This window comes from Panthera leo, chromosome D1, assembly GCF_018350215.1.
Source record: "Panthera leo isolate Ple1 chromosome D1, P.leo_Ple1_pat1.1, whole genome shotgun sequence".
Classification (NCBI taxonomy): Eukaryota; Metazoa; Chordata; class Mammalia; order Carnivora; family Felidae; genus Panthera; species Panthera leo.
The window spans coordinates 7,135,757-7,150,610 of NC_056688.1; the positions used below are offsets into that span (position 1 = coordinate 7,135,757).

General features: G+C 42.5%; 1 protein-coding gene across 3 annotated transcripts in view; it reads right to left on the minus strand.

Annotated features, from left to right (window-relative positions):
• Positions 1–2,104: 2,104 nt before the first annotated feature.
• EXPH5 (exophilin 5) overlaps positions 2,105–14,854 on the minus strand; it is a 76,604-nt gene continuing 63,854 nt past the window's right edge. For 2 of the 3 annotated variants that reach the window (XM_042906037.1, XM_042906035.1), the window contains 2 exons: positions 11,624–11,759; positions 2,105–7,641 (listed from right to left, as the gene is read on the minus strand). In XM_042906037.1, the coding sequence (XP_042761971.1) occupies positions 2,255–7,641; positions 11,624–11,759 (5,523 nt within the window). In that variant the 3' untranslated portion in view covers positions 2,105–2,254. The remainder of the gene's footprint in view (positions 7,642–11,623; positions 11,760–14,854) is intronic. The other variant, XM_042906036.1, reaches the window with a different exon arrangement.

The following is a 14,854-nucleotide window of genomic DNA, read 5'->3' on the forward strand; positions in this document are numbered from 1 at the left end:
TAACTTCATTTCACCTTTTGTAACATACATGTAAACTCAGAGTATTTACTGAAATAGAACTTGCAAGCCGATCATTTTTCAAAAACTGAGAAGCTTAATATTAAAATATTAACTCTGAATATCTTAAAAGTTACATGGAAAACTTAAGTCATGGTTTATGAAAATTTCACTTAAATAATCAGATAAATACAAAAAGGGGAAGGGCAGAATTTACAAACATAAAAAAAAAGGGATGGAATGTTATTTGCTCTTTACCATACAAATTCAAATATTCAGAACAGTTGACTTAAAATGCTACGATTAGTCTCTTTGAGCTTGGTATTGGTGGGAGCCTGGACTTTAAAACAATTTACAGATTCAGGGAATAGCTTTCATGTTAGTTACCACATGTTTACTGGTTTTGAGAGTCCCGGAAATGATGTAAACTAGCTGTGGCATGTTGCTTCCGGGCAAAGCAATGGTTACGAGGATAATAATAATATAGTTCTTTCTTGCATTTCTATCAGTTCCAGATCTCGGTTTGCTTCACCAGCACTACCATTATCCTTAATTTACATGGATGAAACAGACTAGGTGAGAAAAATGGAGAATAAAGTTAGGCCAGGAAGCAAATATAAACCAATCAAAATGAAAACCACTCCCACTGACCCTCATAGTATGAAAATCCCGGATGGCATTGCTTTCTGTAGTTCTAGTCAATTATCTTCACTGCCATCTACTGGTGTTGATCCTGTTAGGAGAGAAAGTTCCAGAAGTTCTGCCTGGCAACTAAAGAGTTAGAAATCAAGTTATCAGTATGAGATGTATTTAGCCTAGATAAATTATTGAGAGAATCCTAGCGACAAGCCCTTAGAAGCTCTGCCTTATAATTCCCCATGGGTTTGGTAAATGATCCTGCAAAGAAGACTGAATCCCAGGGCGTCTGATCTGACTCAGCAGCATTTGAGGGGCTTGGCCAGTGCTCCCACTTGATATTCATGACAAGAACATGCACAGAAAAAAAAAAAGTGTTCTATCCTGCAAATAAAAATAGAGAAACGGATTGTCCTGGAGAAATGAGAAAAACCAGCTGAGGAGAAAGCTGCAGTGAGGATAAGCCAGTCTCATGACAGACGTCCACGTACCTGCAGGCCCAGTCATGCTCCCTTCCTAAGCACAGTCTGTGGCCAAGCCACCTTCTGCAACAGCATGTTGCCTAGTCTGAGTCTCATCGACTAGATTAAAATTCAGCCCTTAGGGATGCCTGGGTGGCTCAGTGGGTTAAGCGTCCAACTTCGGCTCAGGCAGTGATCTCATGGTTCCTAAGGTGGAGCCCTGCATTGGGCTCTGGGCTGACAGCTCAGAGCCTGGAGCCTGCTTCAGATTCTTTGTCTCTCTCTCTCTCTGCCCCTCCCCCGCTTGCACTCTCTCTCTCAAAAATAAATAAACGTTAAAAAAATTTTTTTTTTTAATTCAGTCCTTAACAAGTCACCCAGACCGTACCAACGTCTTCAAAGGTATTGCCAGGAGTACTCATATTTTTTGGTTTGAAGGGGATTCAGCTCCTCTTCTGTAACCTCAACAAATACATCAAACATCTGCTCCCTGGCTTCACTATGGATATAACACCATGCCCTTGTGAAAATTTCCTTATTTTTGTTTGAAAGAAAGAAAAAAAAACCCTAATCCTTCTAAATGCTGATGAGTCAAACAGGATGATAATATTTACTCCATTGTCATCATCCCTACATTTTTTTTAATGTCCTGAATATAGGGCATGGATTGGAAGAGGCCATACAGAATTTTCTGGTTGTTCTGGGTAATTAATAAGTTTTGTGTACGCCTGGGACACTAGGGTTATAAATGACAGTGAAAGGTGTAAAAAAGTTAGGGAGAAAGTAAAGCAGAAAGCCAAAATTGGATAGTGAATTAGAGATGAAGTGGAGGGAGGGGAGAAAGGCTCAGAATGAATATATATATATATATATATATATATATATATATATATATATATATATATATATAAAACGGCAGAGAAACCCCCCCCCCAAAACAAGAATTCATTTGTTCTAGAATTTAGGAAGCATATAATGCTTATATATGTTTATATATTATAGAGTGGGGGGAAAAAAAGAGAATCTGGGTAGTTTCAGAGCAGGTGCTGCCCACACTAGATCTTTTTTATATGTGTCCTTCTCAAGGGCATACACATGTACACTTGATTTCCATTACAAACTTTTGGTGGAAAGGTTATATGCATGTTACTGAAGAAGCCTCACAGTTCTGACTCTTTGTCATTTTCATCCAGATAGTATTCGTCATCCGTGGTTGTGTCCGTGTCACAATCTGAGTCTACTGGAGTCTTTTCATAGATACAAAGTGGTGCGCCTGGAGATAAGGCATCTTCCGGCATCTGGCCGCTAGGAGAATCTGAGCTTGGTAGCTCTGTTGGCTGAGGATGGTTAATTACATCATCTTTCAGGAAGCCGGGGTTCTTAAGAAAACTTGGTTTCCATAATCTTCCTTGTGTGAGTGACCTCTTTACATTCTCCAAGAAAGCCAACTGTTGTTCTTTCCCAAAAATTCCATAGTCAATAGGTCTAGATATAGATGTTGCAAACTTGGGCCCCATTTTTGTTCTGCCGCCACCCAAAGTCCGGTTTTCATTTCCATCACAGGAGGAAAGCTCAGAAAAGGATCTGAATCTTCGACTGTATCCGCTGTTGCCAGAGAATTCATCCCCGAGGGTCAGTTCACTCAGGGCATTGTCAATAGAAGTGCTCTCAGAAAAATGGCGCCCCCTGACCTTTGGAGGATGACTTTTGCGTACCAGATCGCCATGCACATTGATGCTTTTTAAACTGTTTGAACGATAGGGGTGCAGTTCAGGTCCCCACTCCAGAGATGAAGCACTTCTTTGTTGTTGCTGATAACTGGCCAATGGAATGCTTACTCTAGATTTCTCTGTAGGCTCCAAAGGAAAAGGAAGGTTTATTCTTCTCTGATGGTCAGAGAAGTCTGCTTCCCAGAGGTTGGGGAATGTGGGTTGGGCCAAAGTTCTTGACTCTCTTTCCAAAGTCTGAGCTGCTGTTACATCTTGAGACTTCTCATACTTTGGTGATGATTCTGAGATATTTTTAGCCCCATTCTGCTGTAGCTGTGAAATGCTGTTAGACTTCGGATTGCTTAAGTGTGTGGAAGCTTCTCTACTGGGTATTACAGGAACCTGGAGAGAGTTCTCTGACTTTTCCACATCCGTTATATGGCAACTCAACCTGCTTTCATTTCTGGACTCTATGGACTTTGGAGTAGGCTCAGGGGACGGCAGGTTGCACTCGGCCGTGCCAAGAGATAAGCTGCCAAAGCCAGAACTGTTCCCACTTTGGGGGAAGATAGTAGCTACGTGTCTTCTGGGGCTTAAATCTTTAGCTGGGAATTTTCTGCTTGCTTTGGACATGGCTGCCAATCTGTGTTTAACTACGGATCTGTTTTTCCCTTTTTCTGGGTCATCCAAGCTGGTTTTCTGTTTACTGTTTCCTCCAGGAAATGAAGGTTGATCCCATGCCAACTTTAGCATTTCATCTTCAGCCTTGCTGTTCTCTGTCATGCTTATCTCCTGACTCCTTGGAGGTAGCTCTCTGGGTTCAGACTGCAAACTGTCTAAATCTGGTTCACCTGAACAAGTCCCTTCAAAAAGCTGTAGTTTATGCAAAGCTGGAGTAAGAGCAAAGACTTGGCTTTCCAAGTCAGAAAGTGGTTTACTAGTCACTTTTTGGAAATCTGTTCCAATTTCCCCTCTTAATTGACTAGGCTGCAATCCATTGGAACTGCCGTCCGCGATCTCTCTCGGAAGGCCTTCTCCGGTTCCAGGAGCTGTGATGGCTATCCTAGTACCTACACATTCCCCGGAACTTCTTCCATTTTGGGAACTTCCAACATTCTCTTCTGAATGGGCTGGGAGATTAGAAGGACCGCTGTTGCCCGATTTACTGGATTGCTGACAGTTTTCAGCTTTCTCTTCTGTAACTTTTTTTTCCTGAAGCATTGATGAAGGAGGCAGAGTTTCGCTTTGTGATCTTTTCCCTCTCTCTTTTCTGCTCTCTGAATCACCTAGGGGTGTTTTAGCGAAGTTATCTGGGGAAATCCCTCCAGTTTTAGATTCTCGTTTATGAAGAGAAACACGTGCCTCAGTAGAATCCACTTCCTGTAATGTTGGTTCTGAGGGCCAAAGGCTTGGTAATTGTGAAACGGTCATATTTTCACTGGTGTGAGAAAGACAGTGGGTCTTCTCCTGAGCAGAGGTGACCAGCATCTTTAGACCTTCAGATGAAGGTGTTCCTGACTGCTCTTGGGTAGAATAATTTAGCTTTTCTTTCTCAAAAGCATTGGGAAAGGTTTCAGTCTCCACTTTAGTTGATTCCGTAAGTGAATCGATATATCGTGTATACTTTTCAAGAATGTTAGAGAATTTTTTGCTGTATTTCCTTGGTAGAGTGTAATATACTGAAACCACCTCAAGACATTTTACATTATCTTCATCGCCAGAAACAGAAAACGTACTAGTGGTCTTAAATTTACGTAACGTTTTCCCACTTTCTTTTCTTGACGCGTCTGAAGAGAAAGGCAGAGGGTCTTCGTTTGAAAGGGAAAATAGGCCTGTCCCGGAGGCAGCAATTTTACCATCCTTTTCAGTGCATTCTGGAAAGTATTGCTTTTGGTGGTGTCTTTTTGGCCAAGACAAATCGCTAACAGGTGAATTATTTTCCAGAGGGCTAATGATCGCCTCCCAAGGTTTTAGTGTTACAGCAGAATCATCTGTGTTTGAGACCAAGCATTCTTCTCTTTTGTCTCTCCCATCTGAGGCATCTGGTACCCCTGAGGGACATGACATGGCCCTCTTGATGAGGAACGGAAGTGGTCCTTTTCTAACAGAAGCAAACCCAATGTTTTTCAGGTTTGTCACCTTCTCTGTGGCTTCAGGTGCTACTGGGACCGAGTCTGACACTGCTTTGGAACATTTGCTTTCTGACTCAGAAGAAGTGGGACCAAATTTGTTCAATGTATACTTCCCTGCTGGGTGTTCCACATTATTTTTGACTTGGAATGGAAGTGGTTCATTCCTACACGGAGAAGCCATTATCTTACTTTCCGACTTCCTGTTATTGATGAGAAATCTGGCTGATTTCGTTGGTGAGGTGCAGGAAGTCGTGTGAACTTCAGGAGGCTTGGAATTGCTTTGATTCATCTCCACGGAGCTACTGTTATCACTGGTGGGTGCTGATCTCCTTTCCATTTTGCTTAACTTCTCCAGAGAGGCTATGCGTCGCCTTACTTTTCCTTTTCCTTTCCCATCCTTGAAAGGAGAGGGAGAACGCCATTTGGCAACATCAACTGCCTCAATGTGTACAAGTACACACTCATCGTTACGCTTTGGGTTTTCTGAGGGGCTTAGGGCAAACTGATCACTTTGGTCCTTGCTATCATTGTCCTTTTGTGCTCTTTCTCCCGGAGATGGATCCTTGCCCGAAGGACTTTTCCTGGAGAACACTGTTGTTGAAGGAATCGCCGGAGTGTCAAGGAAAGAATTATTCGATGGTGAGGAGCCAGGTAGTATACCCGATGACAGATCTGAAGAATCGCGTGGGATCTTACGACGAGCAGCTGGTTTGCTACAGTTGGTGGAAGGACTTGTGGTACCTTGTTCTTCCTTGGTATCTGAAATAGCAGGCTTTTCTGCAGACTGTGCCTTTTGACCATCAGCAGGTCCAGAGCTCCAGTGGTTATTTTTAATAATGCCTGAAATAGCTTCAGTACTTGCTCTTACTTCCTGGTGACAACCTTGATCTGGGCTGGGCCAAGACGCTGTTGTGCGTTCCTGAACGAAAGCAAGGGAAGTTGCTGAGCCAAGTTTTCTGTCCCCCGTGTGATTCTTATCTTTTTTAAGTTCATTGGAACGCTCTCTGTGTGATATATGAATTTTGGGGCTCTCTTTCCTGGAAATGACTCCAGGTGACCTCTTTGAACTTACTGTGGTAGATGCATTAAAAGCAAACCCTTTGCCCTCGGCTGAGTCCTGGGAGAGGGGATTTTGAACATCAGAGGCATGGTTAGAGGTTACTGTCTGTGAGACCGGTTGGGGGACTTCACTTGTCATGTGTGTCCGGTCCATCTTGTGTAGTTGTTTGTCTTCTTCCCGAAGAGATTCCTTCAAGACTTTCTCCTTAGTCACTTGTGTGACCAAGATACTGGGTGGGCTTTCAGTAAGAGGTGGAGAATCGACCGAATCGCTCTTGGTCACAGTGACTTCCGTATAGCTTTTTATTGGCAGAGAGGCAGGCTTAATTTTGTGCACAGCAACTGTGGGATCCTGAAAGCTCGGCCTCTGAGGGTTCCCTCTGTCATCGGGAATCGGGGGGAAGGAGGTGTTGAATGAGGATGCTAGAGTCGTCTGAGTATTTCCAAACGAGTAAGGTTCTTTGTCCAGGTGTACTTCTGTAGGAGGACCGCCCTGTTGGCATGCTGACCTGCCAGATGTGCTGTGATAGCTGGGACCCGTCCCAGGGCAAACGTTTGGCATGCTGAAATGAGTCGTCTGGCTCTCATTGCCTCGCGACACCTCCGTGCTCTCCAGTGTGGTTGTCTGAGAGTCAAACTGCCAGAGATGTGGCTCTTCATGACCTCTGAAAATATTTGTTTTGTAACCAGGAGAAAATGGTCCCCAGTGTTGAGAGTGAATGCTATGGCTGTGACCAGCTGACACTTCCATGGATATCATTTCGGAGTCTCTGTGAGAAGTGAATGGATGCCTACTTTGAGGGAAGTCAGACCAGAAAGAATGTTCTTCGTGTTGGCCCCAAAGAGGACTTTGTTTAAATCTCTGTTCCCTGTTTCGTCCAAAGGTATTGCTAGAGAAAGATCTAGCAAATGGGTGTTCTTGATGGTAGAATGGCATATTTTCTGAGTTCTCAAATGGGTCAGGACTCATTGCATTATCCATGTAGGTGTCTAAATGAACACCTTGGTAAACACTCTGCGAACGGTAAAATTCGTATCTCCTATTCTCCTGAAAACACCTGGGATACACATACTGGTCAGCAGAGTCAATCTCCATCGGTGAAGGTGCCCCCAGGAATTCTTCGTGGCTCTGCCTACCTCCGGAAGTATCTGATCTATTCCATATAATGGATGATAAAGGAGTTCTCTTGGGGCTCTGCTGGTGTCTTGGTGGTATAAATCCACTCTTGTTCTGAGTTATTGTTGGAAAATGTAAGCTTCTTGTTGTGAAATATATTGTAGCCGGTGAAGTTGATGGCTGCCTGCTGTCGAAACACAGAGAAGTACTACCGAAGCTATTCTTTTGCACGTAATCTTCTTTTGAGAGTCTGGACTCCCTTGTCCTGTACATATCATAAATTGTTTTTGTTCTAGGAGAAAAGGTTTTAAAACCTTCCCTAGGGGTTCCTGGTCTTAGGATGTCATAGATAGACATATTAGAAGCTCCATTATGGTGGTTTTGGTAACTTCCCGTGATATTTCCGTGCGTGTTCCCCCTGGAGTAAAAATGACTGCACTGTGCTCTTGATCCATAGTTGAGAGGTGCTGTGGTATTCCCTGAGCTTGGACATTGTTCCTGAGCCAGTTTATTATCCAAGTCGTCTAAAACTGAAAGGAGAATATGAGTCAGGTTTGGTTTTTTTTTTTTTTTGTATGAGATTTTACAGTCTAATAATAATGAGTTTTTGAGGTCCTTCTTCAAGAAATAAAATCATTTATTATTTAAAAAAATTTTTTTTAATGTTTATTTTTGAGAGACAGAGAGAGCATGAGTAGGGGAGAGGCAGAGAGAGAGAGAGAGGAAGACACCAAATCTGAAGCAGGCTCCAGGCTGCGAGCTGTCAGTACAGAGGCCCGATGCAGGGCTCGAACCCACGAACCATGAGATCATGACCCAAGCCAAAATTGGACGCTCACCCGACTGAGCCACCCAGGAGACTCTTTATATAAATGTGGTGACATTAATTTAGATTATGTTTTTAAGAGACTGTGACTTTTACAAGGTTGTGGTAGAAGTTTCTTTTTTCACGCTTTTCCAAATCATACTTTTTCAAAACTAACCTTCCACGATGCCTTAAGAACATAAAGCTACATTTTTGTTTTCTAACCACAACATTTTAATTGTGGTGTTTTTACTTTTTAGCTCATCTTTTGTGTCACTAGGGTAGCTAAGATATTTCCCACCATGCTTACCTCAGAGGACTGCAATAAGAATGAGAGTCTATAAATAACGCGTGATTTCTTAGTTGTACTGTTAAGCAAATGGCACTACTACCAAAAGCTTAAGCAGGTAATTTATAAACACACTTTATAAAATTTATAGGAGCACCCGGGTGGCTCAGTTGGTTAAGCGTCCGACTTTGGCTGAAGTCATGACCTCACAGTTCGTGAGTTCCAGCCCTGCGTCGGGCACTGTGCTGACAGCTCAGAGCCTGGACCCTGCTTCCAATTCTGTGTCTCCCTTCTCTCTGCTCCTCCCCCCACTCATGCTCTAGCTCTCTAAATAAATCAATAAATACATAAATAAATAAAAATTTAAAAAATTTATAAACATTCTTATTTGGATGGATTTGAGCAACATATAAAATTTAGAGTTCTATACAATATTGTTAAATGATATGCTCATGGTCGATTGTTTTTTTCCTGGAAAAATTAAGACCCATTATCACCCCTATAATATTGTACTTTCTATGTGTCAGGCCCAGTTCTAAACACTTAATTTATTAACTCATTAAATCCTCACATAACCTTATAAGATTGGTACTATTACTGTGCTTGTCTTGTAAATGAGGAAACTGAGGCATGAACAGATTCCGTTGCTGGGGACACACAGCTAGTAAGTGGATCCAGGCAGTCAGTCTCCTGGGTCTGCACAATGCAGCGCCTGTGCCATAAAAGCTCGCTTTTCATTCTTTCTTTCAGTGAACTATAAAGATGATTTCACTATAAGCTCATAATGTTACAAGGATTTGAAGTCGCTGCCATTAAGCAATGTTTGCTCCTGTTTCTCTCAATGGCAAGGTCAGAGGGCGGTGTCCATGTCAGAGTTCAGTGACCTCTTCATAACACAGAGGACCTAGGGCGATCTGAGCCCCAGAGATCATGCTTACAAGGACCACAGGTTCTGTGTCTTTGAATTGTGTTTATTTAATCATATTTGACCTCTTTTCCTCAATAAAAACCTCTCAGAATTTAAATAGAACCATAATTTTTTAAGGTCTCAAGATTCCCTAAGGGCCATCCTATAGTGGATATACTTTACCACATTCATGTTCCAATAAATACAAACACACAGATTATGTGTTTATTGAAGAAATGTTCATTAATGAGAATCAAAAGTTGTCTGAGAAATAAGTTATGGGATTATTTAAGCTGCTGGAGAAGTCATACCTTTCTTCCTCTGTTACATAAAATGATACATTCTCTCCTTGGTTATTTAAAATTATTTGTCATTAAAAAATTTGATTTGGGGGCACCTGGGTGGCTCAGTCGGTTAAGCATCTGACTTCGGCTCAGGTCATGATCTCATGGTTTGTGGGCTCGAGCTCCGCGTCGGGATCTGTGCTGACAGCTCAGAGCCTGGAGCCTGCTTTGGATTCTTTGTGTCTCTCTCTCTGTCCCTCCCGCCTCAAAAGTAAATAAATAATCATTTAAAAATTCTGATTTTTAACTCTGCAGTGACAGAGTCAGTATTTGTGAACGTATGTGGGATGTATCTGCGGACATGTCAACTAGGTTAAGGCAGGTACTGAAGAGAGTTTTGATGTTCTGGATTTTCCCCACCCTATTTTATTTGTAAGCTGGTGCTATTTAAGTATGCACAGCCAGCAGAAGAACTAATCTTGAGCATTAAAGATCTATAACTAAGGAATTCTTCAGGGAATCATCCTGAAATAAAAAAATGAAGGAAGAAAATTATCTCCAGTCTCTGAAATAATTCCATATATCTACACACACAAAAATCAAACAGTGCCAAACCGTAAGGTGAGGCAAAAAGGAAACAAAACTATGTAATGAGTAAAAATCCGTCTTTAAAACAAATTGTAATAAAATGTCTCTGATTTCTGTTCTCTGTTTCCAGCTGTTCGTAGTTTTTTTCCCCTTAAAGTCTTTTGCTGCCTACAAGGGCAACATATATATGGTAAATAACAGAAAATAGAAGAAAGTATAACAAAAGAGGTGAAATCACCTGGAATCCTCCCCAGTTATAACACCTCTTAACATCCCCAGAGAAAGCTTCTAAATTGTTCAAAGCCACTTATAATCCCAAGTAGTGCTGTTTTATTCATTACTCTTGAGGTAAAAAAAAAAAAAAAAAAAAAAAAAAAAAATCTGTGTTTCCTCTTTATTTTCAGAGAAGACAAATCATTTTTTTTCATTTTGTAAACAGTAGCTCTCCTGTACTAGCGAAAGCTGTGTTTTAGAACAGAGATTTTCCTCTGGGCTTCTTTTCTCTGAAGCAAGTTCTCTGCCAGGAGCCATCTTACTGAAAGGCTGACCCCCTAGCTGGACATCCCTCACTGACCACCCCACCTGTCCCAACTACAGAGCCCTTGCCTTGCCAATCGGATTTAGTTCCTCAGGGTGAAGCTGGTGAATGACTTCAGAGTTCACTTTTAGATGCCCAGCCTTATTTTTGATACCGAATAACTTATGCAAAGAGAAGCCATGCTTGGGGCACCTGGGTGGTTCAGTCTGTGAAGCGTCTGACCTTGGCTCAGGTCATGGTCTCATGGTTCATGAGTTCAAGCCCCGCATTGGGCTCTGTGCAGAGACTGGAGCCTGCTTCAGATTCTATGTCTCCCTCTCTCTCTGCCCCTCCTCTGCTCACGCTCTCTCCCTCTCTCTCTCTTTCTCAAAAATAAATAATAAACATTAAAAACATTTTAAAAAAAGGAGCTATGCTTATATAATAATAACATTCATGTGCATGTAGTTACTTTTGGAATCTGTTTCAGTCTTTATTGTCATCTGTTGTACAAGACTAATTGTTCAACAACAGATTTCACCACTGTGCCTTTAGGTACTGATTGGGAACAATAAACGTCTGTTAGGAACAGTACTTTATAGACATATTTCCTAAAAAGGCATTTCCTTTTACCGGAGGTTAATATTAAACATTACTCTCACTCCACAGATTTATCAGCCTTGGTCTGGGCATATTTGTTTAGATTATATTCAAATATAAGATTCTTTAATATTTGTGTTAATAGCAGATAACAGGTACACCTGGGTGGCTCCGTTGGTTGAGCATCCCACTCTTGATTTTGGCTCAGGTCATGATCTCACGGTTTGTGAGACTGAGCCCCACAATGGGCTCTGTCCTGTCAGCACACAGCCTGCTTGGGATTCTCTGTCTCCCTAGCTCTCTCTGCTCCTTCCCTACTCTCGCTCTGTCTCTCGAAAATAAATAAATAAACATAAAGCAATACAATAAATAGCATAACGGCCTCCTCTTCAGATAAGGTAAATAAAAGGATTTCAAAAATAAAGTACAGGGTATGATATGTTTCGAGCATTTTAATACAAACTGTAATCACTATTTGCTTTAGCGCAGGGAGTCCCAAGGCAGTTCAATGCATAGACTTACCTTGGAAAAACTCGTTTTCCAGCTGTGAAGCATCCCAGGGAGGCATACCACTTCCCTCCCTCATGCCTGCTCGCCCGGGGACAAAGACACTGTCAACCGGTTGATTTTCCACAGGTGAACTGTATATTTTGGCCTGCTAATTTTAAAACAGAAAATGCAAGATTATTTGTGGACCTTCCCTAGCCAGAACACTCACGTGTCTCCGCAAAAATTTCCCAAAACGTAAAGTCTAAGGACCACACATCAATTTTTCTAACACTGCTTTCTCAACGTACAGTGTTTCATTGTTTCTGTCATTTGCAAGTGATCACAAACTTCTCTGTACCTACACTAATGGTTTTTAGTATGAGTCTGCAAGCAATTATTGAGCGTCTGTCTGCCAAACACTCCTACAAACTTACACAGCACCACACAAATCTTAGGGAGCGTCCTGGAAAACAGTGAAGAAATCGACCTCTTGAATTGGGAGTGTGGTCTTCATGGCCCCAGTGGCTGGAATTTTCGATTTAACACCGTCCTCAGGTCTGTCAAGAGCTGGCTACCTGAAGCTTGTAGTGGACCTTAAGATTTGTGAACTTGCATTTAGAGGAAAACAAAAAGTATTTCTATCCATAGCGTTCATGCAGAATGGCAGAACCTCCCGGACAGACATAAGGAACTGATTAACGATGCTCTCTGAATCAAAGGCGCTACAAAGTATGACCTTATAAATGGTTGGGTTTTTTCTGAAACACCATTGCTGGTTCTACAGGGTTTAGGAGGATGATGTAGAGCTAATGATGTTTTCCTTTCTTTACAGCAACTGTTTATCTTGATATATTTTAATTTTTTAAATTTTTACTTATTTTTGAGAGAGAGAGAGGGAGAGAACGAGTGTGGGGTAAGGGCAGAGAGAGAGGGGGACACAGAATCCAAAGCAGGCTCCAGGCTCTGAGCTGTCGGCACAGAGCCCGACGCAGGGCTCGAACTCACCATGAGATCATGACCTGAGCGGAAGTCAGACGCTTAACTGACCGAGCCACCCAGGCGCCCCCTATCTCGATTTCTCCAAATCCATCACTACCCTACATTCAAGCTTAATTTGTCTCCCTGACCTTGGGGGATTACCCCCTCCCACAGCTTCACCTTCTTTTGCCAAAACACCATTTGCATTTCCTCTGTCACACCATCTCTTCGCCGCCGAGGACTCCGTCTGTAACTCCTTCTGCACCCGGCCCTGAACAAGGCCAGCACTTTCCATTCAGCCACTGTGGTCAGCTCACTCTGCTCCCCAGTCCTTGCTGCTTGGGTGCCTCTTCCCCCCAAGTTTTCTCTTTCCATTTGGTGTTCGCCATTATGTTTCATTTCCCTTGAATGCCCAAGACCAATCTCTAACTTTTCCAAAGCTCCAGCTTTTTTACTTCTCTATCACAGGTCTGTCCAATTCCAAACCCCAGGTTCTCCTGATTTCTATATTCCTCACAATCCAGTATTTTTACTCCTGCTAGTTTTTTCCTCAAGATCTGAGTCATTATGTCTTGTAGGAGCCCTGCCCCAATTTCACTGACTTGTGATTTTCGGTTCTATGTGTAATGGAATATACACAGAGATTTATGAATAGCAGAGAAACAATCCTGTGATAACTTAGGATGTAGATCATTGGATATAACTTAACACACTAATATAAAATTCAGAAGTAAACAAATATTAGAGGCAAAACAAAACTACAGTAAGATCCCATTTGGAGGTAATATAACCAGAAACTAATCATTCGTGTGGACTACATGCATCTGATTAAGAGAATGGCCGGCATCAGTGTCTCTCAACCATTTTTAACATCCAAACACACTCCAGATTTCCTCTATCTAGACCAGAATACCTTCCTTTTGGCCCCCTGGATCATATGCCTTTTATAATGCAAATTCGTACATAAGTGAAAAATACTTGGACTGAGGGCTCAGGCGAAAATGAACCTTTCAAAGATGGGAGGGATTATCGCCCACTAGAGACCCTGAATATAACTTCCTTCGGTCATACGTCTGCCCGAATCCTCTGCGTCAAGACCAACACTACTCGTCCAACATGTTAAGGATGTTTCCCCTACATAGAGGTACAAATTATATGACTAAGAGAAAATACAGAGAGTTTGTTTACACTCAATTTTAACTCTGCAAGGGTATTTTTTCCAGTGACAAAATGGTTTAAAAAGTCACTCCTAGGGGCGGCTCAGTTGGTTGAGCTCGACTCTTGATTTTGGCTCAGGTCACGATCCCAGGGTCATGGGATCAAGCCCCACATCAGGCTCTTCGCTGAGCATGGAGCCTGCTTGGGATTCATATGCATTTTCTCTCTCTCCGTCTTTCTCTCTGTCTCTAATGTTAGACAGAAAAAAGTCATGCTAGGCAACGGTAGGTACCAAACACAGAGACGACTGAACACTATTACTGCTCTATAGATCCCTTTTATTTGAGCTGTATGTGAGTAGTATCATAATTAGTTTTTATTAGCAGCAGCAGCAGCAGCAGCAGCAGCTGGATGGTCTAGGCAACGTGCCTAGCATTTTATACAGGTTACCTTCTTTCATTATCTTAACCACCCGATGAAGTTGGTACTATTATTACGACCACTTTGAGAAAAAAGAAGTTTCAAGAGGTCAGGTCAATTGATTCAGGTCACACTGGTGGAGGCAAGGATTTCTTCCCAGTCCGTGAGATTCCAGAGCCCAGGCCGAATCACCTGTCTTTACTGTTACATTAGTTTATTAGCACACTCTATCCTAGCTAGAAGCATCTTCTGAGGCCGCTGGGAAGAGGTTTCCTCTTACCGAGAATGGAGGTAAATCCCTCTGGGGCCCAGAGCACACACAGATCCTCAGTCAGGACTCCACCTTGGACTCAGAACCCTCCTCCGAACCATGTTCCGCGCCACGAAGTTGCCATAACAGATGAAGCCTATTTTCCATTCTAGCCTAGACGAGGAGGTTCAAAACACCTCCATGCAGCAAAATCGGGTTGAAATGCTATTCCAACCTTGAATTCCAGCCATTCCTCTCCCCAACTCTCTTCAAGGGCCCTGTGCTCCAAGTTCACTACACACAGTTCTCTAAAATGTCGTGCCCTTCGTCCTAGACCTCCACGTCTCTGCTCTTATCTCGGCCCTCTCCGCTCTCCTCTCAGGAAATGGCAATGCGCCCTTCAGTGTCCAGCTCATCTCTGTTTCTGCGAGCTCTTCTCCCTGGGAAGAATTAGTTAC